This window comes from Phascolarctos cinereus, unplaced genomic scaffold (genome assembly GCF_003287225.1).
Source record: "Phascolarctos cinereus isolate Bilbo 61053 unplaced genomic scaffold, phaCin_HiC Scaffold_4;HRSCAF=312, whole genome shotgun sequence".
Taxonomy (NCBI): Eukaryota; Metazoa; Chordata; class Mammalia; order Diprotodontia; family Phascolarctidae; genus Phascolarctos; species Phascolarctos cinereus.
The window spans coordinates 222,983,531-223,010,570 of NW_027555847.1; the positions used below are offsets into that span (position 1 = coordinate 222,983,531).

The following is a 27,040-nucleotide window of genomic DNA, read 5'->3' on the forward strand; positions in this document are numbered from 1 at the left end:
AGAAGTTTATGGGTGTTTTTTCCTCTTCCATCACCTTGTGCATTCACTATGTCCCTATTTTAGGGGACTGTTGAGTAGGGCCCCACTTCCACTTAACACTTCAAGGATATAACCAGAACAGATGTATAATATTTACCCTTACAGCTCAGAGGTATAATTCATCCTCTCCCTGCCTACCCCACTACATATCAGTTTTGGAGTAGAAAGATTAGGTTCAAAACTTTGCTTATCTCAGCTCCTACAAAGTAATAGTCTTGCCAACTTCATATCCAAAGGTTAAAAAAAAAAGGATCATATATATATAGGATTCCATTTTATTTTCACAAGAAGTTTGAGAGAGAATGGGTTTTTTACCTCAGTTTACACATGAGGATCTAAGACAGCAAATGACTTATTTAGTGTTATATAACTAGTAGGTGGTAGAAGCTAGGACTTTTGATTCCAAAACCAGGATTCCATCCACTTTATCATATTTCTTCATATTCACCCTAACTGAAATTATTCCTGAAAATTAGGTCAAATCTTTGACTAGAATTCAGATAGCAGTCTCTGGACCCAACTCTTAGCTAATGGATTCAGTAGGATTAGCAGCTTTTGAATAACTCCCAGCATGGGCATAAGTAATGCCAAGACTACAAGGATAATGAAGGGATAGTGAGGGAGGAAACAGAAGGAAGGGGTTCTTCTCCATTGGAGTTCAGTTTATTTTGTGATTAATAAAGGAGGAGGCTCCTTTTTCTAGAATTTCAGGTTGGGGGCTTAGGATTTTAAGTTATGTTACTGACTCCCAGCAACCACACTTTCTTTTTAAATATTCATTTGCATTTATTAAGCATTTCTCCATTACTCTTTTCATGGTTGCTAGCTATGTACATAGCTTCCCAGAGTGATGTTACAAATGGATTTCAGTAAGTTGTTTATACGACAAACTAGAGAGCCCAAAGTAGGCATCCTGTTTACATACAAATACCATGTCTACAACAGCAATTTTCTTAAAGAAAAATTGTTGAAAAGAAAATTGACTTTGCTTCCAGATTTATTTTGGTCTCTGTTGTTGGCAGAGTTTTCCACTTTATCCTTGAGCATAAAATCTCTCCTTATACTTTGGGGAGTACTCATTTTAGAGGAACACATCTAGGAGAACTGTTATCACTGTAGTTCAGTGAGATAATGCTTGAATGCTGTGATTAAGCCACGGCCATTATAGATATGCGCATCTCACTGCTGGGTACAGCTTTTTTCACTTAATAATCAGAAAGAGTTTAACAAATGAATAGATCTTTTTGTAATAATTATGTCCTCCTAAAGAGGAACTCAAACAGTGACAAACTTGAAAGATGGAGAGCATTTAAAAAAGCAATTTACCTTGTGAATAATTTTCTGTATTCCTATGCTATTATTTACTTTTGAAGACAAGATTTCTTTTCATAAGAGAGCTTCTCCTTTTGCTTGATCCTGCAATGAAGACATAATCCTGTGTTTAAGATATCACACTGAGATAGGGTCAAGTACTCTAGCCACTGCCCCTTTATCTACAGTAGTGAAGAAAACCTCCTGAGTGGTTTATCCTTAAGAAAATAAGATATGGAAAGAAGCTGTTTGGCTGAATTTGGAGCCTAGAGTTGGTTGTTTGGAGTCTTGAGTAGCTAGTTCTTTTGCCTTTTTGTTTCTACTTAAAGGATTCCCGAGAATGGACTCCCTCCCACACACTTAATAGTATTTAGTACTATAATAGGAAATAGTATTTAATTTTTTCCCAATTACACATTAAAATAGTTTTTAACATTCATTTTTATAAGATTTTGAGTTCCAAATTTTCCTCCCTCCCTCCCTCTCTCCCTCCCTCCCTCTCCTTGTAACTCTGTAAGACAGCAAGCAATCTAATATAGATTACAAATATACAATCACAACAAACGTATTTCCATATTAGTCATGTTGTGAAAGAAGTCTCAGAACAAAAGGAAAAAACCATGAGAAAGAAAAAAAAAGTGAAAATAGTATGCTTTGATCTGCATTCAGACGCAATAGTTCTTTCTCTGGCTGTGGATAGCATTTTCTACCATGAGTCTATTGGAATTGTCTGGATCATTGTATTGCTGAGAAGAGCTAAGTCTATCAAAGTTAGTCATCCCACAATGTTGCTGTCACCATGTCCAGTGTTCTCCTAGTTCTGCTCAGTTCACTCAGCATCAGTTTATATAAATCTTTCCAGGTTTTTCTGAAATCTGCCTGCTCATCATTTCTTAAAGCACAATAGTAATAAATTACATTCGTTTGCCACAACTTGTTCATCCATTCCCCAACTGATTGGCATCCCCTCAGTTTCCAATTCTTTGCTATCACAAAAAGAGCTGCTATAAATATTTTTGCACATGTGGGTCCCTTTTCCCTTTTTATAATCTCTTTGGGATACAGACTTAGTAGTAGTATCGCTGGATAAAAAGGTGTGAACAGTTTTATAGCCCTTTGGGCATAGTTCCAAATTGCTCTCCAGAATGGCTGGATCATTTCACAACTCCACCAAGAATGAATTCGTATTCCAATATTTCCATATCTTCTCCAACATTTATAATTTTCCTGTTTTGTCTTATTGGCCAATCTGATAGGTGGGATGTGGTACCTTAGAGTTGTTTTAATTTGTATTTATCTAATTAATAGTGATTTAGAGCATTTTTCATATTAATATAACAGCTTTAATTTTTTCAACTGAAAACTACCTGTTTACATCCTTTGACCATTTGTCAATTGGGGAATGACTTGTATTTTTATAAATTTGACTCATTTCTTTGTATATTTTAGAAATGAGGCCTTTATCAGAGACACTGGCTATAAAAATTGTTTCCCAGCATTCTGCTTCCCTTCTAATCTTGGTCGCATTATCCATTTTGTATTTCATGATCTTATATCTCTTATTTGGTCATAAATTCTTCTATTCTCTGTAGAACTGACAGGCAAACTATTTATTGCTCTCCTAATTTGCTTATATTATCACCCTTTATATGTAAATCATGTACCCATTTTGACCTTATCTTAGTATGCAGTATAAGATGTTGGTCTATGCCTAGTTTCTGCCATATTAGTTTCCAGTTTTCCCAGAAGTTTTTGTCAGATAGTAAGTTCTTATCCCAGAAGCTGGAGTCTTTGGGTTTATCAAACAGTAGATTACTATAGTCATTGACTACTGTGAATTGTGAACCTATTTTTTCCCACTAATCCACCATTCTATTTCTTAGCTAGTACCAAGTAGTTTTGATAATTGGTGCTTTATGATACAGTTTTAGATCTGGTAAGGCTAGGTGCCCTTCCCAGGCATTTCATTTCATTAATTCTCTTGATATTATGGACCTTTTCTTATGTTAAATGAATTATGTTTTTTTTTCTAGCTCTATAAAATAATTTTGGTAGTTTGATTGGCATGGCACTGAATAAGCAAACTAATGTAGGTAGAATTGTCATTTTATTATATTAGCTCAGCCTACCTATGAGCAACTGATATTTTTCCAGTTATTTATATCTGACTTTATTTGTGTGAAAAATGTTTTGTAATACTGTTCATATAGTTCCTCAATTTGTCTTGGCAAGTAGACTCTGAAATATTTTACATTGTCTCTGGTTACTTTAAATGGAATTTCTCTTTCTATCTCTTACTGCTGGGCTTTGGTAGTAATATATAGAAATGCCAATGATTTATGTGGGTGTATTTTATATTCTGCAACTTTGCTAAAGTTATTCATTATTTCATGTGGTTTTTTAGTTGATTCTCTAGGATCCTCTAAGTATGTCATCATATCATCTACAAAGAATAATACCTTTGTTTCTTCATTGCCTATTCTAATTTCTTCAATTTCTTTTCCTTCTCTTATTGCTAAAGCTAACATTTCTAGTATAATATTGAATAACAGTGGTGATAATGGGCATCCTTGTTTCACCTCTTATCTTGTTGAAATGCTTCTAGCTTATCCCCATTACATATAATGCTTGCTGATGGTTTTAGATAGATACTACTTGTCATTTTAAGGAAAACTCCCTTTATTCCTGTGCTCTCTAGTGGTTTTAATGGGAATGGGTGCCATATTTTGTCAAAAGCTTTTTCAGCATCTATTGAGATAATCATATGATTTCTATTAATTTTGTTATTGATGTGATCAATTATGCTGATAGTTTTCCTAATATTGAACCAGCCTTGCATTCCTGGTATAAATCTCTCCTGGTCATAGTGTATTAAAAAAAAATTGTATCAATATTCATTAGGAAAATTGGTCCATAATTTTCTTTCTCTTACCAGTTTAGGTATCAGCACCATATTTGTATCATACAAAGAATTTGGTAGGACTCCATCTTTACCTATTTTTCCAAATAGTTTATATAGTATTGGAATTAATTGTTCTTTAAGTGTTTGATAGAATTCACTTTTAAATCCATCTGTCCTTCGAGATTTTTTCTTAGGAAGTTCATTGATGGCTTGTTCAATTTCTATTTCTGAAATGGGATTATGTCAGTATTTTATTTCCTCTTCTGTTAATCTAGGCAATTCATATTTTTGTAAAAATCCATCCATTTCACTAAGATTGTCAGATTTATTGGCATATAGTTGGGCAAAATAGCTCCTAATTATTGTTTTAATGTCCTCTTCTTTGGTGGTGAATTCACTCTTTTCATTTTTGATACGTGTAATTTTCTTCTTTCTTTTTTTAAATCAAATTAATGAAAGGTTTATTGTTTTTATTATTTTTTTTCATAAAACCAGTTCTTAGTTTTATTTATTAGTTCAATAGTTTTCTTAATTTCAGTTTTTTTAATCTCTTTATTTTCAAAATTTTTAATTTGGTATTTAATTGGGGATTTTTAATTTGTTCCTTTTCTAGCTTTTTTAGTTGTATACCTAATTAACTGATCTCCTCTTTCTCTATTTTATACATGTAAAGATTTAGAGATATAAAATTTCCCCTAAGAACTGCTTTGGCTGGATCCCATAAGTTTTAATGTGTCATCTCAATATTATCTTTCTCTTTGATGAGGTTATTGATTGTTTCTATGATTTATTGTTTGACCCACTCATTCTTTAGGATGAAATTATTTAATTTCCAATTAATTTTAGTCTATCTTTCCATAGCTCTTTATTACATGTGATTTTTATAGCTTCATGATCTGAAAAGGATGCATTTAATATTTCTTCCTTTCTGCATTGGATTGTGTGGTTTTTATGCCATAGTACATGGTCAATTTTTGTGTTAGGTGCTATGTACCACTAATAAAAAGGTATATTCCTTTCTATCCCCGTTCAATTTTCTCCAGATGTCTACCATATCTAACTTTTCTAAATTTCTATTCACCTCCTTAACTTATTTCTCATTTATTTTGTAGTTAGATTTATGTAGTTCTAAAAATGGGAGGTCAAGATCCCCCACTAGTATAGTTTTGCTGTTTATTTCTTTTTGTAACACACTTGACTTCTTCTCTAAGATTTTGGATCCCATACCACTTGTTGCATATGTTTAGTAATGATATTACTTCATTGTCTGTGGTACCTTTTAGCAAGATGTAGTTTCCTTTCTTATCTTTTTAAATTAGATCTATTTTTGTTTTTGCTTTGTCTGAGATCAGGATTGCTACCCTTGCTCTTTTTTTTTCTTTAGCTTCACTTGCAGCATAATATATTTTGCTCCGCCCTTTTACCTTTACTTTGTGTGTATCTCTCTGCTTCAAATGTGTTTCTTGTAAACAATATATTGTAGGATTATGTTTTTTAATCCACTCTGCTATCTGCTTCCACACAGTTACAATTACTAATTGTGTCTTTCCCTCCATCCTATTTCCCTCTTTTTATACTTTTCTCTCTGCTTTCACCCTTACTCTTCCTCAACAGTGTTTTGCTTCTTACCACTGCCTTCCTTCTGTCATCCCACTCCCTTTTCTTTCCCCTTTCCCCTACTACATTCCCCTCTTCTTTTCTGCCTTCTATCCACCCCTCCCTTTTCTTTCCCCTTTTTCCTCCTCCCACTGTATAATGTAAGATAAATGTCTATACCTAAATGAATGTGTATGTTATTTCCTCTTTGAGTCAAATCCAATGAGAGTAAGGTTCCAACAATGCTCACCTCCCTCCCTTCTTTACTTCTACTGTAATAGGTCTTTGTGCCTCTGCATCTGATGTAATTTACGTTTTTCTGCCTCCTCCTGTCCTCCTGGTAAAATCCTTTTTTTAACCCTCTAATTAATTAGTTTTTAAAATCATCACATCAAAGTCAACTTATACCCACACCATCTGTCTGTGTATACTTCTTCTAAATGCAATAATAAAGACACAATTCTTGAAAGTTATAAATATCTTCCTGTGTATGGATGTAAACAGTTTCAGCTTATTGAGTAACATTTTTCCTGTTTACCTTTTTATGCCTCTTGAGTCTTCTATTTGAAGATCAAATTTTTCTGTTCAGATGTGGTCTTTTCATCAGGAAATTTGAAAGTCCCCTATTTCACTGAATCTTTTACTGTGGAAGAATATGCTCAGTTTTCCTGCATAGTTTATTCTTGGTTGTAATCCAAGGTCCTTTGCCTTCCAGAATATCCTATTTAAAGCCCTCCAATCCTTTAATGTAGAAGCTGCTTATTCCTGTGTAATCCTAATTGTGACTCCTTGATAATTTGAATTGTTTCTTTCTGGCTCCTTGCATTATTTTGTCCTTGACCTGATAGTTCTGGAATTTGGCTGTAATATTCCTTGGAGTTTTCATTTTGGGATCTTTTTTTGAAATGATCAGTGGAGTCTTTCAATGACTATTTTACCCTCTGATTCCAAGATATCAGGGCAGTTTTCCTTGATAATTTCTTGAAAGATGCTGTCCAGGGTCTTTTTTTAAAAAAAATTATGTTTCAACTAGTCCAATAATTCTTAAATTATTTCTCCTATATCTATTTTTTAAGTCAGCTATTTTTCCAATGATGTATTTTACATTTTCTTCTATTTTTTTTTTCATTTTAAAATTCTGTTGGACTGATTCTCTCCCCCCAAAGTATTTTTTTCAATTACATGTAAGGATGGTTTTCAGCATTCACTTTTAGAAAATTTTGAGTTTCAATTTTTTTCTGCTTCCATCGCCCCCTCCCTCTCCCCAAGATGTCAGACAATCTGATATAGCCTATCCATGTATAATCATATTGAACATTTCTCTACATTAGTCATGTTGTGAAAGAAGAATCAGAACAAAAGGGAGGGAAATCATGAGAAAAAAAAAAAAAATAGAGAAAATGTTATGCTTTGATCTGCATTCAGACTCCATAGTTCTTTCTCTGGATGTAGATAGCATTTTCCATCATGAGTCTTTTGGAATTGTCTTAGACCATTGTATTGCTGAGAGCAGCTAAATTGTTGGACTGAGTCTTTATGCCTCATTGACTCATTAGCTTCTATTTGCTCAATTCCAATTTTTAAGGAATTGTTTTATTCAGTTAGCTTTTGTACCTCCTTTATCATTTAGCAATTCTTTTATCTTTATCATTTAGCAATTTTAAAGTAGTTGTTTCATTCAGAGGATTTTTTTTTCATTTGGCCAATTATTTTTTTTTAAGGAATTGTTTTCTTTGGTCAATTTTTGTCTTTCATTTTCCAGGCTGTTGACTCTCTCTTGCATACCTCTCATTTTTTCTCCAATTTTTTCTTTTACCTCTCTGATTTCTAAAATCTGTTTTGAGCTCTTCCAAGAAGGCGTTTTGGGCTTGAGACCAATTCATATTCCCTTTTGAAGTTTCACATGTAAGTATTTTGACATTGTTGTGCTCTTCTGAATTTGTGATTTGATCTTCACTGTTGCCATAGTAGCTTTCTATGGTCAAGGCTCTTTTCTGGTTTTTTGCTCATTTTAAAGCCTTATTTCATGACTTTTAAAGTTGATCTTTACTCCTGGGACACAGGGGGCACTGCCTTGAGCTCCTTGCACTGGGGCTCTAGAAGACTGGTCACTGGCTTTCTGTGCTGGGACCTCAGGTGCTACTGGCTTTCCCACTGTGCTGGGGTGGCCTGGCCTAGTCATACCTGTTGTGCTCTGGGTTCCAGGGCTGGCAATTTGCCTTCTGTCCTGGGGCTAGAAGCCTCACAGCTGTTCTGCTATGCCACTAGCTTGTTGAGCCAGGACCAAGGGCCATCAGTTGCTGTTCTGTGCTGTGGTTAATAGCCTCCCACTGGTTTGCCTGGACACCATCTGCTCTGGGCTGTACCTGTCTTTTACCCAAATGAGACAGACCTTTCCTGAAGTTCTTCTAAGTTATCTCAAGCTGGAAAATTGTTTCACTCCAACTTTTTGTAGGTTCTGTCACTCCAGACTCTGTTTGGAGGCTTGATTTAATATTGTTTCTGAGCGAAACTGGGGAGATCTCAGGCAGCTTCCTGGCTTTTCTCTACCATCTTGGCTCCATCTTCCAAGAATGGTCTTTTTATATGTGAGTTAAGAAAGCTTCTGCCTTTTTCACACTGTCTTGTGGAGTTATTTGAATGAGTAACAAAAGATTCAGGTGGAAAATATGATAGCAGTAGCAATGTCCATATAGCAATTCCTTTTATAGCTTTTGGCTTTTGTCAAGGCAGAGAAAACACATCATATTCTGTCTTCTGCACACTGACTTTCTTTGCTTGTGTGTATAGGTGGCCAACCCAACCCATCACTGGCCTGTTTTTGATATTCTTTAGAATTTGTCAAGAAATATCTTCTCTGATTACATCTGCATTTATAAATGGCTTATAGTTAGCCAGTAACTAAAAGATTGTGCATGAATGTGACCTTTGGCCAAAGTATTTAAAGCTAATACTCTCTCCCTCTCTTTGTTTCCCCCTTTCTCTCTACTTGTCTCTCTTCCTCCCCCCACTTTCTCCCCTGACTTGTTTACATGTTTTATTTTCTCACTTGAAGGTAAGCTCTTTGAGGGTAGGAATTGTTTCATTATTATCTTTCTATTCCTAGCATCCAGTACAGTGCCTTACATATAGTATAAACTTAACATATGTTTGCTTGATTGAAACATCTTGAATTGAATTATATATAAAATTTTATAAAATGAAATGAGACACATTTTACTGGTTTTAGGAACCTTTTATTAGAGAATCAATAGCAAAGGAAGGAACCATAAGGGGTCATTTAGTTAATCTCTCTGCCTCCTGGCAGGACACATTTAAGCTTTTCTGCCTCTTCTTTTTGAAAATCTCTTTAAAAAAAAAGATTTTAACTTTGATGGCAAGTTCCAGAGTTTCACAATATTTGGTATCAGAAAAAACATTCCATTTTTCATTTGTTCTTAAATTGTTTTCTCTTTTTTTCTGTGCCCACTGGAAAATTGATGAATATTCTTTATTATGCTTCAGTGTAAGGTCTGCTCACATCCCTATAAATCCCAGTATCATGAACATGATAATAACAAAAAATATTATTGAGGTTTGACCAAGTGCTAGAAAAAATAAGCTATTATTACAAAATATGCTTGAATAAATAGAAAGACAAAATAATTCATAATAACAAGTAGAAAACTTAGAGCAGACTGCTGTTATGAAGGTGTCTTTATTTTATCCAGAACAGATATCCTTTATGTAATCCCTTAGGTATTATATCTACAGGTGCCCTATAATCTTTTCATTTCTTGTACTTGACTGCTAGTAGGGAGTATCAGTTCTAGAGGAGATGGATCAACATGGTTTATAGGATATAAACAGAAGTTTAGAAGAGCCCAGAGATTTTTTGGCATTAAAGTTTTGTAAAGTAGCTTCTTATGTTTGTATTAGCTCAATGACAGTGGTAGAAAATAGGCTTCTTCTAAGGCCTTATAACTAAAATGTTGTACACTGGCTTGTAAACAGATGGCTTTGTTTTGAGTAGAAACTGAACCAGATCAGTCTATAGTTTTGATTTTATATTATGGTGATAATTTGGTAATCCAGCATCATTTGTTTATCCAGCAGTCTCTGGACTAAACTACCAGCAAATATTTGAGATCAATGAATAAAGAACAGTTTTATTATAATTATGACTTTGTTACCTGTCACTATAATATGCCATACTAAATGAATCAATCTTATAATTTGTATGCACTCTAATATGTACTCACAGAGCAATTTAATAAAAACTATGCATATATAACTATCCCTGGTATATACCCATATGACTATCCTAAGGTCACTAGCCCTGGTCTCTGGTATAAGCAGATATATTCTGAAATGCATTATTAATTACAAATTTCATTTTAATCACAAAACAGAATTTGTTTCACATTTCACAAAATGCTATCCGCAAAGGAATAGTAGAGGACTTCTTATTCAACTCCTGTATTATACAGATAGGGAAATTGGTACTCAAAGATATTATGTGACTTGCCAAAAGTCACACAGGTATTCACAAAGGGGCAGTATTTGAACCTAGATTTTTTCATTCCAAATCCAGTTCCTTCTCCCATTCCCCACCTTGGCCCTATACTGCATTGCCTCTTCAATTTACCACTTTCCCTCTTGCTCTTGGTAGAAAAGTGTATCTTCATTATAATTTGGGATATTTTAAAAGAATCATATGAAAATTAATATTTTTCTCAAATCACTAGTGTGTCATCACTATCATAAATGTAACTTTACTGGCACAAGAGGAAGAAATAATTTAAAACTACTTTTTGAGATCCTTAACTGAAATTGGGCTTGTGCTTATATCACTAAAGCTGACAGCCTTCGAAGATATCTGATGTATGAATACCCTGTGCTGTTGTAAGAACAGCTAGCATAGATAAAATTAATGGTATATTGGTATGGGAGATAGAATAGTGGGCTTACAGTCACAAAGACCTGGGTTCAAATCTTTCTTCTAATGTATTATAATTCTAATACCCTATGGTCCTCAAATAAACTCCTAGGATTTCTTTATTATTTTCTTTATTAAGTCATTCATATGTTGTAGCTGGAAGTCCCCTACACTGATTAATTAGAGATCATTTGTGTGGAATTGGGTGTAAAGTTGTAGAGATCACAAAGCAAGCATAGCAGTAGTTACTTTATAACTATGACTATATATACATACCCACACATGTATATACATATATATATATATATATACACACACACACACACACACAATTATACCGATAACTATAGATGTATAGTTGCTTTATAAGTATATATAATATATGTAGTCAAATAGATATCTAGATAGATAAATAGATAGATATGTGTATACTCTTGCTCCTTTAAGTTTCTTTATGCCTCTTTAAGAACTGGTAGATTTTCTGCTGTCGTAGTGATACTATGTGTGTATATGGAACCTTATATTTTTTAAAAATCTTTTGGATTGCCCAGCCACTTCACCTACTACATACAAAACATTATACTACCTGCTATCAATATATATAAATAAGGAGAACAAAACTTTTAGCCATTGAAAAGGCTCCTGGGGTTGGGAGGGAGGCATGGGAGTTATATATGCAAAAGCATGCTAGATTTGCAGTCAGAAGACCTGGGTCAAATTTCTCTTCTGAAACTTGATACTTATGTGACCTTGAACAGATCACTCAGTCTCCTCTAGATTCCCTTTCTTCTCTGTAAAGTGACAGGTGTTAGACTAGATAACCTCTAAGGTACAATCAATTATTCTATGATCCCCTGATTATTTGTATGATATAAGATTGAATGTGATTAATGCAAATGAAAGTTCTAAAGTGCTTTGAGAAGTTAGCAGACAAAGCATTTATTTTTCACCTAAGGGAATCAGGGAAGGTTTCACTGAAGGATGAAAGGATCTTAACAGATGATTGTGGGTTCCAGCACTGAAAGGCAGTAAACATAACAGCTGAAGGAAGATGGTGAGATGAATTCAGGAAATAGCTATTAGTTCAATGTGCTTAGAGCTTAGAGATATTTTTTTAAAGTGAAATAAACCCCTAGGCATATGAAAGTGTGTGCAATTTTTTTCATCCCCTTTCCTACATTTTGTTGTTCAGTCATTTTCAGTAGTTTCTGACTCTGTGACCCCTTTTGGGGTTTTCTTGGCAAAGTTACTCAAGTGACTTGCCGTTTCCTTCTCCAGCTCATTTTACAGATGAGGAAACTGAGGCAAACAGGGCTAAGTGACTTGCCCAGGGTCACACAGCTAGTACATGTCTGCGGCCAGATTTGAACTCAGGAAGATGAGTCTTCCTGACTACAGGACTGGCACATTTTCACTGAACCACTCAGCTGCACTCTTTCTACATTACTGATTCCCAAAGGAGAATTGAAATTAGAGATATGTTTTGCACAGGATGGAGAAAATCCCTCAATATACTGAGTTGAAAATATTTTGCAATAAGTGGATTAAGGTAATGACTAAACCCTTTTACTGTTTTAATCAGGACTGTGCAATATGACTTTAGATTCTCCCATCCAACTCTTCTTTCTCTCCTCCACCTTCTCTGAAAGATAGGAATTTCTTCTGTCTTCCTATTGCCAGGTTCTACATCCACAGATCTAATACTGATTCTGCCCTTCACTTTTTTCTCGTTTAATAAAATGAAATTTCAGTATCTCAGTTTAGCCAGGAGTTAACTACTTCCTAACCCATGAGGTACTCAAGCATAAATGTTCTGCTTATTTGAGATTCCAGCCTCAAATTTCCAAAGAAATCTGTGGATTGAAGTTTATTTACTTGCTTTAAAAATTCCCTGCTGAATGCAAATTAAATGGTCAGTAATAGTAACAAGCCTTTACAATCAGACTAAATAAACATGTCACTCCAGGACCTTAACATTTATTGAGTATCCAGGGACTCATTATTGCCATAACTTCTTGGTAGTAATTTCAGTTCTTACAATTATACAACTAAGGAAAGTTCATCAATTTCAAAGTTGTCTGCCTTGAACTTGCTTTTAAACTGAGTGGCTAGGGATCCTGATTATACTCAGAACACTAAGTGTTAGAACTACCATCATTAAAAAGTTGTTTAATTAAAGAAGAGAACTTTTAAATGTCTTTGTTAAATATATTAGTTTGGAAACTAAGGTTCAGCATTTTTTTGCACAATCTGAATTTTGAAAATATATTTTAAAGTCAATTGAAATTATTCAAAACTATTTTTACCATGAATTATGCTTTCAGATACTATGTGTAAAGAGTTTACTTTAGGAAAAATTTGTTTTCACGTACTCAAGTACAGAATTTGTTGCACACAATTAACATCAACATGAAAGACACTTTTCTTATTTGTTTTTATGTTGCCCCAAATAATATTCAGTCATGATGATCTTTAGTTTTATTTTGTCTTTTCAGAAAAGTCTCTGAAGATATATAAGGAATAAAATGACAAATCATTTTTGCCAAAGCATCAAAGAACTAATTTATTTTTTCTGATGGTCCTCTGGTATTCCTTCCTTCAATCCTATGACAACTGTCGCAGAGGTTTGATGAGAATTCTTCCTTACCTTATAAGGGGTTCTTAACTTGGGGTTTATAATCATGTTTCTTTGGAACTATTATAATTAGTTTCCTTTGTCATCTTCAGTCTTTATTTTGTGCATAAATGTCATTCTGAGAAGAAACAGACTTCATCAATCTGGCTGAGGGGTCCATGACACACACACAGCAAGGTTAAAACCTTCCGCAGTAGTTGCTTGGCTCAGTATCACCATGGCACCTGCATTCTCTCCACGTCTTTAACATTGCCCTCTAGTTACTCACTGGATATTTATAAAATTTGGATAACAGAGGATAATCTTAAGAATTGCAACTGCTTTTGGGGAGAGAAGTCTCCTGGATGTTAGCAAATGCAGTAATATTAACTTCCCCTCCCCAGTCCCCCCTTCCTCCACAACCACCACAGAGATGCCTGGTGTCAGTAGTGACTTTTAGCAAACTAAGCCTCTCCCATATAATTCTTTGTGCTTAGTTTCTTCATCTATAAAATAAAGACATTAACAGTATCACTTCTATCAAGATGGATGTGAGGAACAAATTTAAGACACTAGATGCTAATGTAATTTGGAAAATATGATGTGCCAAACATATGTAAGCTCTTGTCCTTCATAATAATAGTGGACATTTATTTTAATAATATCTTATTTTTTCCAATTACATGTAAAGAAAATTTTTGACATTCTTTTTTTAAAAATTTTGAGTTCTAAATTTTCTCTAATAGCTAATATTTGTATAGTGCATTAAAGTTTGCAAAGCACTATGTGATTGATCTCATTTGATCCTCACAACAACCTTGTGAAGTAGATGCTATTATCCTCATTTTACATATGAAGAAACTGAAGTTGAGATGTTAAGTGACTTGATCAGTGACACACAGCTATTAAGTTTCTCAGGCAGAATTTGAATTCACATCTTCCAGACTCCAAGTCCAGTGCTCTACCCACTGCTATTCATGGCTACCATTTTTGCATACAACTGAAATATTTGTATTTGCTGCTTTTACTTAAGTCAATTTCCTTTAGTTTGGGCCTTCTTGGGCATCAAAAACTATTGATCAGTATCCTTTATTAAAAAAAATTCTTGCAGATAATAGTCATCATGGTTTACCTTTTTTTTCCCTCTTATAAGTCAGAGGTTCTTAACCTGGGGTCCAATAATTTGCTATTTAAAAAAATATTTTGCCAGCCATATTTCGTTTCTGAAACTTTGTTTTTATTTTATGAATGTTAGAACATTATTCTCATAAGAGGTACACAGGCTTGCTTCATCAGATTGCCCAAGAAGTTTATGACACACAAAAAGTTAAGAACCCCTGGTATAGATAAAACCACTTAAATTACCTTAACCTTTCAATTTGATTCAATGCAGCAATTTTATATTGTACCTATTATGTGGAAAGATATAGTGTATAGAAAGCTGACCTTAAACCCAACAAGGCCTGTGTTCAGATCATATCTCTGACACAAATTCATTGTCTGACCCTGATTAAGTTACTTAAGGCCACAGTGCTATAGGCAACTCTCTTTGCCATCAAACTTGGATCTCTGCATCAGGTTATTTTTACCAGCTTTTTTTCTTTCTGTCAAAGCATTTGCATTGAGATGGGGGTGTTTCATGAAGGAGAGGGGAGGTCAGAAAATGCAATTTTTAAAAAAAGTACCAATAAATCTTTTAAAAAAACGTATGTAGGGTAGAAGGTCTGAAGGTCAAGGATCACTTTGAAGGTGAACGTGGATTGTAACCTTTCCTAGCTAAATTTTAGTGACTGCTAGGATCTACTGTAGAGATATTAACTCTTTAGGGCAGTTTACAGCTTGGAAACCTTGCTTGTGGGTCTCTTCACTCACCAATCCCATTCTTTTCCTTCAAAGCAGAAGCAATTTTATGTCACCTTTAATAAACCCACCTTTTCAGCATAGGAAAAGATCAGTTATATCAAAAAAGGAAATTATGGATATTATGGTAATATGACATCTGTGTAACTTTATTTAGTACAAGGGTTCATATTAGCTATTTGTCAGAGACTTCCACGAGATATAGACCTTGATTACCTCTTAAGAGTGTCATATTTCTTTTGGATTGAGATCTTATCCGGAAGCCCATGAAAATCTCCAATGGGCAAGTACCAAATCTTTGTTTGCAAACCTGCAGGTTATAACATATCAAAAAGAAATTCATCAAAATCAAAAAAGGAAAATTACCCAATATACATTTTACAGCAAGTCACATTTTATCTGGAGAGGCAACACCTACCAAATATCTATATCTATATCTGTCTGTCCATCTATCTGTCCATCTGTCAATCTTTCCATCTATCTATCTGTCTGTCTATCTATCTATCTATCTATCTATCTATCTATCTATCTATCTGTCTGTCTGTCTATCTGTCAATACACAGTAGAAAATATAAAGTAAAAAAGAGGGAGTGCAGTAGTATGTAGGAGGATCAGGAAAGTCTTCGTGTACAATGGAGAGCTTTAGCTTCATCCAGTGTGAAGAGGCGGAGAATCTGGCAGAATATAGAGTGCATGGCAGACATGGAGGATAACATCTGCGTGGGAGATGGATTGCAGTGTGTGAAAAAAAAAAAAAGAGAAGCCCAGTTTGGCTGGACTATAGAAGGTGGGAAGAGGAATAATGTATAATAAAGCTTTTAAAATAGATTGGAGCCGAGTTGTAAAGGACTTGAAAATACAGATAGATGAATTTGTATTTAATCCTAAAGGCAAAAAGGAGCCATTAGAGTTTATTGAGCAGGAGAGTGACATGGTGGGATCTGCATTTAAGGAGAATCTCTTTGGCAGCTATACAGAAGATGGATTGGAGTGGGGAGAGACTTGAGGTGGGAAAACCATTTGAGAGACTATTATAATTGACCAGACAAGAAGTGATAGGGACCTGAACTAAGGTGGTAGTTGTGTGAATAGAGAGAAAGGGTTGGATGTGAGAGGTGTTGAGGAGGAACAAATGGTAAGATTGGAAACTAATTGGATATATCAAGTGAGGGAGAATGAGTCAAGGATAATGTTGAGGTTATGAACCTGAGGCTTTTAAGCAAGTCCTAAAACATCTTCTTAAGTGTTATTTCCCACTTTCACTTCTAGTCCTAGAAAATGGCCAGCTATGCTCTTCTCTGATAATACTTCTGCCAGTCTCCTGTTAAGAAGGTCTTCTTGTCAATGTCCTTAGACATCCAGGACAACTATAGTTTTCCCTGGAAAAGCCCCAGATTCCTCCAGATCAGACATTCTCTTCTCTTAAGACATGAGCCCTCAGCTTTGCTGTAGTATTTTTGTGTCTCTTCACTGAGTAGTATTCTAAGAGAATGAGTAGTAAAATTAAAAGACTGGGACTGCAACTTTATCTTGCCGGCAGATTTGTACTCAGTTTAACAAGACGTAGAATCCCCAGCATCAGCACTGTCAGCAACTATCAGCCTCTGGGTGCACACTGAGGCAGCGAAGTAGTACATTGGATAGGCACATTGCTATGCTTGGAGTCAGGAAGACCTGAGTTCAAATCCAGCCTTTGCTAGCTCTAAGTGGTCCTTTCTTCTAGATGCTTCTTCTAGAAACTTGACTTTGACGCCTTTGCTTTTTCCTGACACTCTTTTTACCTGTGTACCTTCTTTTTCTCAATCTCCCTTGGCGGTTCAATATCTGTCTTCCACCTCTTGAGTGTGGTTATCCTTCAGACGCTGTCATGGATCCTCTTCTTCCTCTGTACTCCCCTTCTTGGGTACTTCCCTCATTTCTATGGGTTCAATTATTGTCTTTATGCAGAAGATTTCCTGTTTTATTTATTCCTGGCCTTCTATGTAGAACTCATCTCTGTACTACCTTTCAGACATATCCACCTTTATATTTCTGGAGCATCTCAAAATCAAGGTATCTAAAACAGAATTTATTATCTTTTCCCATATATCTGCCCCTTCTGATGAAGGTGGTACCATCTTCTTAATAACAGCTCCATAATCTTAATGTAATCCTAGACATTTCTGTTACCCTTTTCTCTCCATATTCAGTCAGGTTCTACGTCCAGTTGGTTTTACTTTCGCATCTCCTTTCACATCTGTCCTCTTCTCTACAACATACACCTTAACTCAGGCCCTCATCACCTCTCCTATGAACTATTGTAGTAGCCTCTTGATTGATCTCCCTGTTTCCGTGGTCTTGATGCTATATTCCATTTTCCACACTGCCAAAATATTATTACTTTGACCATGACGTCACCGACCCACTTTCAGCAACCTCCTTTTGTGGCACCAAGGCACATATTAATTATGTATATAATTATATAAGAATAAAATATTATTAAATATTAATTTTATTAATATTAATGATTACTGTAATGATTAATAAATATTTGTTGTTTATAACAAATGTTATGACAATAACTAGTAAGTATTAATTAATATAGTTAATTAACAATATAATAACAACATTATTAATAATAGCAAGACTATGATTAGTCATAGATTTGTAGGCAGAGAATCTGGATTCAGATCCTAGCTCTTGCATCTACTACCTGTGTGACCTTTGGCAAGTCACTCAGCCTTTCTTGGACTCAGTTCCCCAACTGTAAAATGAAACATTTGACTAGATGCTATTTGACAGCTGCACTACTTTGAGACTTCTCTGACTTTTTCACCATCCCTTAGGAAGCTCATCACTAGGAAAACTTCATCACCCTGCAAGATTCCATCAGCCTTAGCACTCCACCTCATCACCACTCTCTGTCCCTCTGATTGGAAGGTGCTATTCATCACCTGACTGATGTTAGTTCTAAGTCTATGATCCTGTTGTTTCCAGGGTAAAATACAGTGTCCTTAGCCTGGCACTTAAAGCTCTCCAAAGGCTCTTTCCAATCCTTGTGTCAGTTTTATTTCACATCAGGCTCCTCCAAGCAGTTTCTATTCCAACTAAACTAGATCATTAGCTCTTCATCAGTTGCCTCAGTTCATCTGCATAATCCCTGTGCCTCAAAGATATTTCCTGCTCATTTCTATCTTCTATAAAGGTTCAACTCCTGTGCTTTCTTCCATGAAGCCTCTGTCCTTGAATCCTTTGCCTCCTTTTATCTTTGTCCTTCATAGGATTCTAGGTTGAGATCTTAAATCATCTTTCCCTCATGTTCCACAGTTACAGTTATCTCATTCCTCAGAATATTTTGTAGGCTTATAGTGGTTCCTGGATCAGCCTCTAATAATTCTCTAAATCATATAATCTAAAATATTAGGAGCCCCTGCTACCCCTCCTCTCTGACCTCTCTCATTCAATCAATGCTAAGATACTCAATTTTCTTTCATAATTTATCTTAGATCATTTCCTTCAGGTCAGGTCTTCCTTGACTTCTAGTTATCAAGTCCCTACTATGTGTTAGGTACTTTGTTAGGTGGTAAGAATATAAAGACAAGAAACAAGACATACCCTACTACAAAGCAGATTACATGGAATTTAAAGGCAGAAACAGTTTTGTCTTTTTAACAACAAGGCCAGCATGGTGCCTTGTATGTAGTAGACATTTGTTAAATGTTTGTTGAAATTGAATTGTACTTAATTGATTTGCAAAGTAATGGTCAATATTCAGAATCCTGACCCTAAGGGGCTCTGCTTTTCCTGTATCTTCCATCAGGAACTGGCCAAGCAGGTTCAGGTCTTTCTAACAGATAAACAGGCTGCCTCCTGATAAGGGAGTTAGATTTAGTGAATATGGAATATGGCTAGACTTGAAGCTAAAGGTCAGCAGCAAGGGATTCGACAGCACCTTTTTTTTAGGTAAACATATATCACATCTTTAAACCTGAAATTTTTATTAGATGAATCCCTATGAAAAGAAAGATTATTTTACCCCCAGGTCCTGATCCACACTAGAAATTGTGGTCTAGTTGAATTTATAGATTGCCACTCTGCTGTTCTCCTGCTCCCTGCAAAGGGAGCTGTTATATAGAATATTTATCACTGCTTATTAGAATTTCTCCTTTAATGTGAGCCATCAGAGTATGAGGTGTCAGAGTGTGATGAACTAGAATCAAAAGACTTAGGTTCAAGTCTTTATCCTTCCACTTAATTATGTAACTTTAGGCGAGTCACTTCAATTCTCCTGACCTCAGTCTATTCATCTGTAAAATAGGGAATAAGAATAGATGAATCTTCAGACACTTGATTATTTAGTTTAATTGTTTAGTCATTTTTCAACCAACTCTGACTCTTTGTGACCCCTTTTGAGGCTTTCTTGTAGTGGTTTGCCATTTCCTTCTCCAACTCATTTTACATGTCAGGAAAATGAGGCAAACATGACTTGCCCAGGGTTACACAGGTAGTAAGTGCCTGAAGCAAGTTTTGAACTCAGAAAGATGAGTCTTCCTGACTCCAAACCTGGTACTCTATCCACTGTGCCACCTAGCTGCTGTACCTGATCATAGTATTTATATTAATTCTAACAACATCTAGAATACCAAAGATGAATATTTTTAAGTATCAGAATAAAAGCTCATAGGGAGGATTCCCAAAAGAAAGTACCTAAAATTAAAATTAATATTTAATTAAGCATTGGTTATACTCAGGAACAAATGCATGGCATTAAAGTATTCGTTATAACTTGGTATTTAAGAAAAAAAAATTTATGCATACACACGTACCCAAATAAGTGCTCCCATAATAATAATAATAATAATAATACCTAACATTTGTATAGCATTTACTACATGAACACTATGCCAGCAGAGCACAAACTCTGCTAGATCCTTCCAAGATAAAAAGGTTTTGAGTCTAGTTTTGGCAGTGTGTTTGTTGACTGAGGAATAGCCTAGCTAAACACAGAAAAGTTTAGTACCAGAAGGTTGTCCATCTACTCAAGGGTAGAGGAGTTATCATGTGCTTAGAGAAGCGGGAAAGAATGATGAAATTCTGGAAATATAGAAAGAATTATATGCTTGGGTGCTCAAATGGATCTATGATCTCACTGATTTGAATGGATCCTCCCACAGTACAGATCCCAATCTGTCTCTGCTTGCTCATTCCTTGTGACTCTAATCCAAATCTTCCCATAAGTACACCATATGGTGCTCACTCAATGTGCTAACGACATTCCTTGCTTTCTCTTGACATCATGAGAACACCAGTTAACACTCAGGCTTTCCATTTCACCCTTATCACATAACCAGTCCATTTCTCTTCCTCTCATACAGTTCCCTGATGACATCTATTATTTTGGTTCTATTTGGAGGTTTTTCACATGTTAAGTGTTTATTTCCTTTAAAATGACAGGGAGAAGAAAATAAGTTTATGCTTATGCTATTTTCGAATACACATTATTTTTTGTTTCTAATATGTAAATCAACAAGCATTTCTGAATCACCTACTATGTGCTGGATACTATTGTGGACACTAGGGCTGCAGAGACAACAGTGAATCAGTCCTTGCCGTCTAAGTATTTAAATTCTAGTGGAGAAACAACATGTACATGTGCAAGTAGATGTGAAATATATGCAAAATGTATTTTCATAATTTCACAGAGGGGAGGCACTAACAGCTGAAGAGAATTTGGAAAAGTCTCACTTCAGAAGTAACATTTGAACTGAGCTTTGAAGGAGGCTAAGTATCGTAACACACAGGGTTGAGGAGTGTGTGCATTCCAGACATAGAGCATAACATGGGCAGAGTCACAGAGCCTGGAGATGGAATGTCACGTGTGAGAAATGGCCAATTGGCCAGTCGTAATGTGTTGTAGTTTGAGAAGAGGAGTGATATGTAACATCTTGAAAATTAGGTTACAGCAAGATTGGGAAGGACTTTTTTTATTTTTAACATGTGTTTTTAAAACTTTGGGTTACAAATTTTCTTCCTTCATCCCTCCCCACTCACCCTCATTGAAAGGGCAAGCATCTTGATACAGTTTATAGATGTGTAGTCATGCAAAACACTTCCATAGTAGTCATGCTGTGAAAAACTAAGTATATTTCCCTTCATCCTATCCTACTCCCCATTTATTCTATTCTCTCTTTTGACCCTGTCCCTCCTCAGAAGTTTGCTTCTGATTATCCCCTCTCCCAGTCTGCCCTCCCCTCTATCAACTCCCTGCTCTCTTGTCCCCTTTCCCCCTTATTTTCCTGTAGGGTAAGATAGACTTCCATACCCCATTGTGTATGTTATTCTCTCCTTAAGCTAAATCCTATGAGAATAAGATTCACTCCTTCCCTCTCACCTTCCCCCATTTTCCCTCCACTGTAAAAGTCTTTTCTTCTCTGTTTTGTGTGAGATAATTTACCCCATCCTACTTTTCCCTTTCTCCTTCTCCCAGTATAATCCTCTCTCATCCCTTAATTTTATTTTCCAGATATCACCCCTTCATCTTCAACTCATCCTGTGCCATCTATCTATCTATCTATCTATCTATCTATCTATCTATCTATCTACCTATCCATGAATATAATTTTTCCCCTCCAACTACCCTCATACTGACAAAGGACTCATGAGTTACAAATATCATCTTTCCATGCAGGATTGTAAGCAGTTCAACCTTAATAAGTCTCTTATGATTTCTCTTTCCTGTTTACCTCTTCCATGTTTCACTTGAGTCTTGTATTTGAAAGTCAGATTTTCTATTCAGCTCTGGTCTTTTCCTCAGCAATGCTTGAAAGGCTTCCCTATTTCATTGAATGACCATTTTTTACCCTGAAGGATTATACTCAGTTTTGCTGGGTAGGTGATTGTTGCTTGTAATCCTATCTCCTTTGCCCTTTGGAATATCATACTCCATGCCCTTTGGTCCCTTAATGTAGAAGCTGCTAAATCTTGTGTTATCCTGATTGTGTTTCTACCATACTTGAATTGTTTCTTTCTGGCTGCCTGCAATATTTTCTCCTTTACCTGGGAATTCTGAAATTTGGCTACAATATTCTTAGGAGTTTTCCTTCGGGGATCTCTTTCAGGAGGTAATCAGTGGATCCTTTCAATTTCTATTTTGCCCTCTGGTTCTAAAATATCAGGGCAGTTTTCCTTGATAATTTCTTGAAAGATAAAGTCTAGGCTCTTTTTTTGATCATGGCTTTCAGGTAGCCCAATAATTTTTAAGTTCTCTCTCTTGGATCTATTTTTCAGGTCAGTTGTTTTTCCAATGAGATATTTCACATTCTCTTCTATTTTTTCACTCTTTTGGATTAGTTTTACAGTGTCTTGATTTCTCATTTAGTCACTAGCTTCCAATTGCTCCATTCTAATTTTTAAGGAAGTATTTTCTTCCATAAACTTTGGAATTCCTTTTCCATTTGGCCAGTTTTTCTTTTTAGGTCATTCTTCTCCTCATTGGCTTTTTGGACTTCTTTTGCCATTTGGGTTAGGCTATTTTTTAAGGTGTTATTTTCTTCAGTATTTTTGGGGGTCTCCTTTAGCATCACTTTCAGTTTTTCCTCTACTTCTCTTACTTGCTTTTCAAAATCCTTTCTGAGCTCTTCCATGAGTTGGGACCAATTCATATTTTTCTTAGAGGCTTTGGATGTAGGGGCTTTGGCTTTTTTGTCTTTTTCTGGTTGTATGTTTTGATCTTCTTTGTCACCAAAATAAAATAATGTAGTCTGACTCTTTTTGCGCTACTTGCTCATGATCCTGGCCAATTACTTGAGGTATAAACTCTTTGTTAAGGTAGGGGTCTGTTTCCAGTGTGGAGAATGTACTATCCCAAGCTTCAGCGATTTTGTGCAGCTGTTTCAGAGATACTTCTAGGGGCCTGTAAATTTTCACTTCTTCCAAGGTGCTATGAGTGACCACAAGCACTCTTTTCTATCTTGGAACTGGGAGGAAGATTCCCTCTTCCAGCCACTATGCTGGAAGCTCCATCTCGCCAGCGCCCCTCCTCGCTCCAGGATCTCCGTGCAGAACTGTGACCCAGATCCAAGTATGGGCAAAGCAAGAGAATACTGCACCAGCAGGGAGATCCCTGCAATCCCCCTCTGATTAGCCCCTTGATTCCCCCTCAGTCTGTGGGCCAGAAGCTCAGGAGCAACCACCGCCCCAGGCCAAGCTCAGGGAAGGGGGCTGGGACCCCGCTCTTCTCTCTCACTGCAGAAACAGACTTTTCCCACTGACGTTCTAAGTTGTCTTTGGCGTTCGTTGGTTGAGAAGTCTGGAAACCACCATAGCTGCCCGTGATTCAGTCCTCTGAGGCCTGCTCCAGGTTCACTGTAGTCTGCGCGCTTATGCTGAACTGCGTTCCTCTCCCAGCCCACCGCGATATACCTTTCCAATCAATCATCCAAGTTGTCTTGGGCTGGAAATTTGTTTCACTTTGTCTTTTTGTGGGTTCTGCTGCTTTAGAATTTGTTGAGAGCCATTTTTTATAGGTATTTGGAGAGGTTTGGGGGACAGCTGAAGCAAGTCACTGCTTTTACTCCTCCATCTTGGCTCTGCTCCCAGAAGGATTTTCAATACCAATCAGAAGTCTGTATTTTTCCTAGAGGTAATAAAGAGACAATAGAGCTTTTTGAGCAGGGGTGTAGCATAGTCATACCCATTCATTAGTTATTTCTTTTTGATAGCTTTGTGAAATATGGATTGGAGAGGATAGAAAATTGGAGGTACAGTGGATAGTTAGGAGGCTGTTGCAATAATTTAGGTGAGGGGTGAAGTGGCCTTGCATTAGAGTGATGTTCATGTTAGCGGAGAAAGGTGGGCAGATGAAAGGGGGGCCATGATGAAATCCTGAAAATATAAAGACTGTATGTGCTCAAGTACTCAACTGGATCTCTGAGATGAACCCACTGACACATAACCATATCCTTTCTTCTCTTCTCTCTTTGCTGTTTCATCATCATATTTTCCAATCATAGGTGTTCTTTAAGACTTAGGCCCTCTTTTTTTCTTTCTCCATAATTTTTTGCTTGATGATATCATATATGTCTATAGGTCCAATGATAACCTCCATACCAATGACCCCCAAATCTATGTATATAATCTGATCTATCTTCTCAAATTGCCAGCTTCTTGCTCTATGTCTTCACCCAAATGATTCATCAGTATCTCAAGCACAACGTATCTAAAATAGAATTGACTGTCTTCTCCCTTAAATTTACCCTATCTCTCAATTTTTCTACCTATTTTGAGGGTATCTTCCTAGTCATTTGGATTCATAGCATTGGAATTATCTTCCCTTGTCCTCACTGTTCTTCCTTATCAGTTACCAAAGATCATCATTTGTACCCCTATAATATCTCTATCCCTTTCATTCTACTCACATAGCTACCACTTGATTCATGTACATTATGTGATATCTTTATAATTGTCCTCCATGACTTTTATCTCTTCCCTGTTCAACCCAAGCTCAATACAGCTCCTAAAATAATTTTCTTAGGGCATAGGCCTGACCATGCCACTCCATGGCTCCAGAGCCTTAAGTGGGTTGCTTCCAGGATAAAATGTGGACACCTTATTCTTGTATTTAAAGCCCTCCCTAATCTATCAGGCTCCTGCCTGCCTTTTTAACCCTATTTCATAGTATTGTACTCCCTTTCATGTACTCTATGTTCCAGCCAAATCATAGTATTACCTGATAGATAGTATCAAGGTATTTCTTGAACTCAATGCATCATCTCTTACCTTTGCAATTCCTACAAGCTCTGCACCGTATCTGGAGATTGGAAACTCCTTGAAAGTAGCAACTGTTTTTTTCCTCTTTTTTGCATCCTTAGCACTTAGCACAGTGCCTGGCATATAGTCAGTGCTTAATAAATGTTTATTGAATGAAATGTACTCCCTCTTTACCATTCTGCATTTCAAAATCCTTATTATCATTCATTTTAGGCTCAACTTAATGTCCCTTCTTCCATGAAGCCTTAAGTGATTCCCTGATTCCCTTAATTGATTGATGACACAGAAAAATTAAGAAACTCAGAAATGCATAAAATATATTTCAGTATTGTATAATATCAACATATTTTATCTTTTAATACCATAATAATCCAGACATCTTCTGTAGTATGAAGGGAGAGCCAAAAAGTTTTACATAGATTTTCCAGCTTGTGGGGGTGCCACGCCTCTAACCCCTGCAATGTGGAAGTGATAACTATATAATCTTTTAGTTTAAGATGCAGCTTTTGTATGTGTTGGCTTAAAGGGAACACTTTTGTTTTGCATGAAGAAGGTAAGTTAAATAGTTATGATCTAGCTAATAAAAATAGAAATGAGAAGTAATTTAAAGAAGATTCTTTATTAGAAATATGAAAGATGAGCACCATAAAGGAAATTCGTTTTATTACATCACTGAAATGTCCCTTGCTATTCTCAGTTACTGATACCCTACCAAAGGGCTACATTATTTTTTCTAATTTTTATCTTCCTAGTATTATAATCTGCTGTGTGTTAACCTATAAGTATTTATCACAGTTTGAATAGGGAAGGGTCAGTGACCTAAATTTCCTTAAAGCCTGCCCAGAGATTTGTTTCAACTCTCAAGGTTTCTTTATCCCTCCCCCTTTTTTTATATAGATGACCTAGAAATTTATTTTTGGCATAGAAAATGAGAAGCCCTCTTTGGTGAATTGATACTATCTTTTTGCTTTCTTAAACAGAGCCATAACCCTGGAGAATCAACTGGTGATGTTGGCAACAACTCCAAGTGATACAGGAGGTTACTATGTCCAGGCTGTCAACGAAAAAAATGGAGAAAATAAGACAAGCCCATTCACTTATTTGAGCATAGAAAGTAAGTCTTAAAATGCTAAATGAAAGCTCAAATGATGCTATTGAAAAATAAACAATTTGATTTAATCGACAATGATGTTAAATAGGACATTCCTTTAGTTAACCTGATTATCTCTTTTATTAATCAGATGCCAAAAGCATATGGGTAGAACTTCTAACTTACAGTTTTCTTTAAAAATAATACTTGGTTATGCTAGGAAATGTTGATACATATAATGTTTGTGAATGAAAGTTCTTTGAGTTTTACGAACAGTTTTATGCTTTTGCTTTTATAGATTTGTGATTTTTTTTTCCTTTTAAAAATGTTTCTCAACTAACAGGGATTATATTCCTGACTCCTAATTGGAACTAGAAGAGCTAAGACGATTATGTCTTTCTGGCTCAGCATGAAAAGCCTTAGGAAAATTCCTTTTGAGTTGAGCTAAAATAAACTGTATTAAATGTACATAATAACTAATCCATTTTTCTACCTGATTAAACTGATATTTTCCGTCACTCACCTTAGTTATGCTACAACATGATTCATGAAAGACATCCCATTTGCAAATATAATTTTATCAATGAAATTTACTTCAAAATTTTGGCCTGTAAAAGACAAGCCTAGTCTTAGTACCTAATAGTTTCTATAGAGAAGAAAATGATGCTGAATACTAACATAGTTGTTTGGCTATCACTTTAGATATTAAGATATGTTTATCTATCAAAGAAACATTATAACGGTCACTGAACTTTTATGTACCCTGATTTTTAATATTCAGATATCTTAGTGTCTTCATGGTATAAAATGTACCTTTGGTGTTGTTGAATAAGCACAGTTTGGGAAACTGATACTAAATAGTAAGCTTTAACAATATTATGATCAGATCCCAAGAGTTAGCAATAACTGCCAACCTTAAAAAAATGGGAAAGAATAAGCTAAGTACTTTGGTTGGAGGGGACA

The 27,040-nt window shown here is 35.8% G+C and overlaps 1 protein-coding gene across 1 annotated transcript in view; it reads left to right on the top strand.

Annotated features, from left to right (window-relative positions):
- Nucleotides 1-27,040, top strand: part of SDK1 (sidekick cell adhesion molecule 1) — a 1,163,851-nt gene that overhangs the window by 619,729 nt on the left and 517,082 nt on the right. Inside the window, 1 exon segment of the mRNA XM_078152930.1 lies at nt 25,968-26,101. Within this exon segment, the coding sequence (XP_078009056.1) occupies nt 25,968-26,101 (134 nt within the window).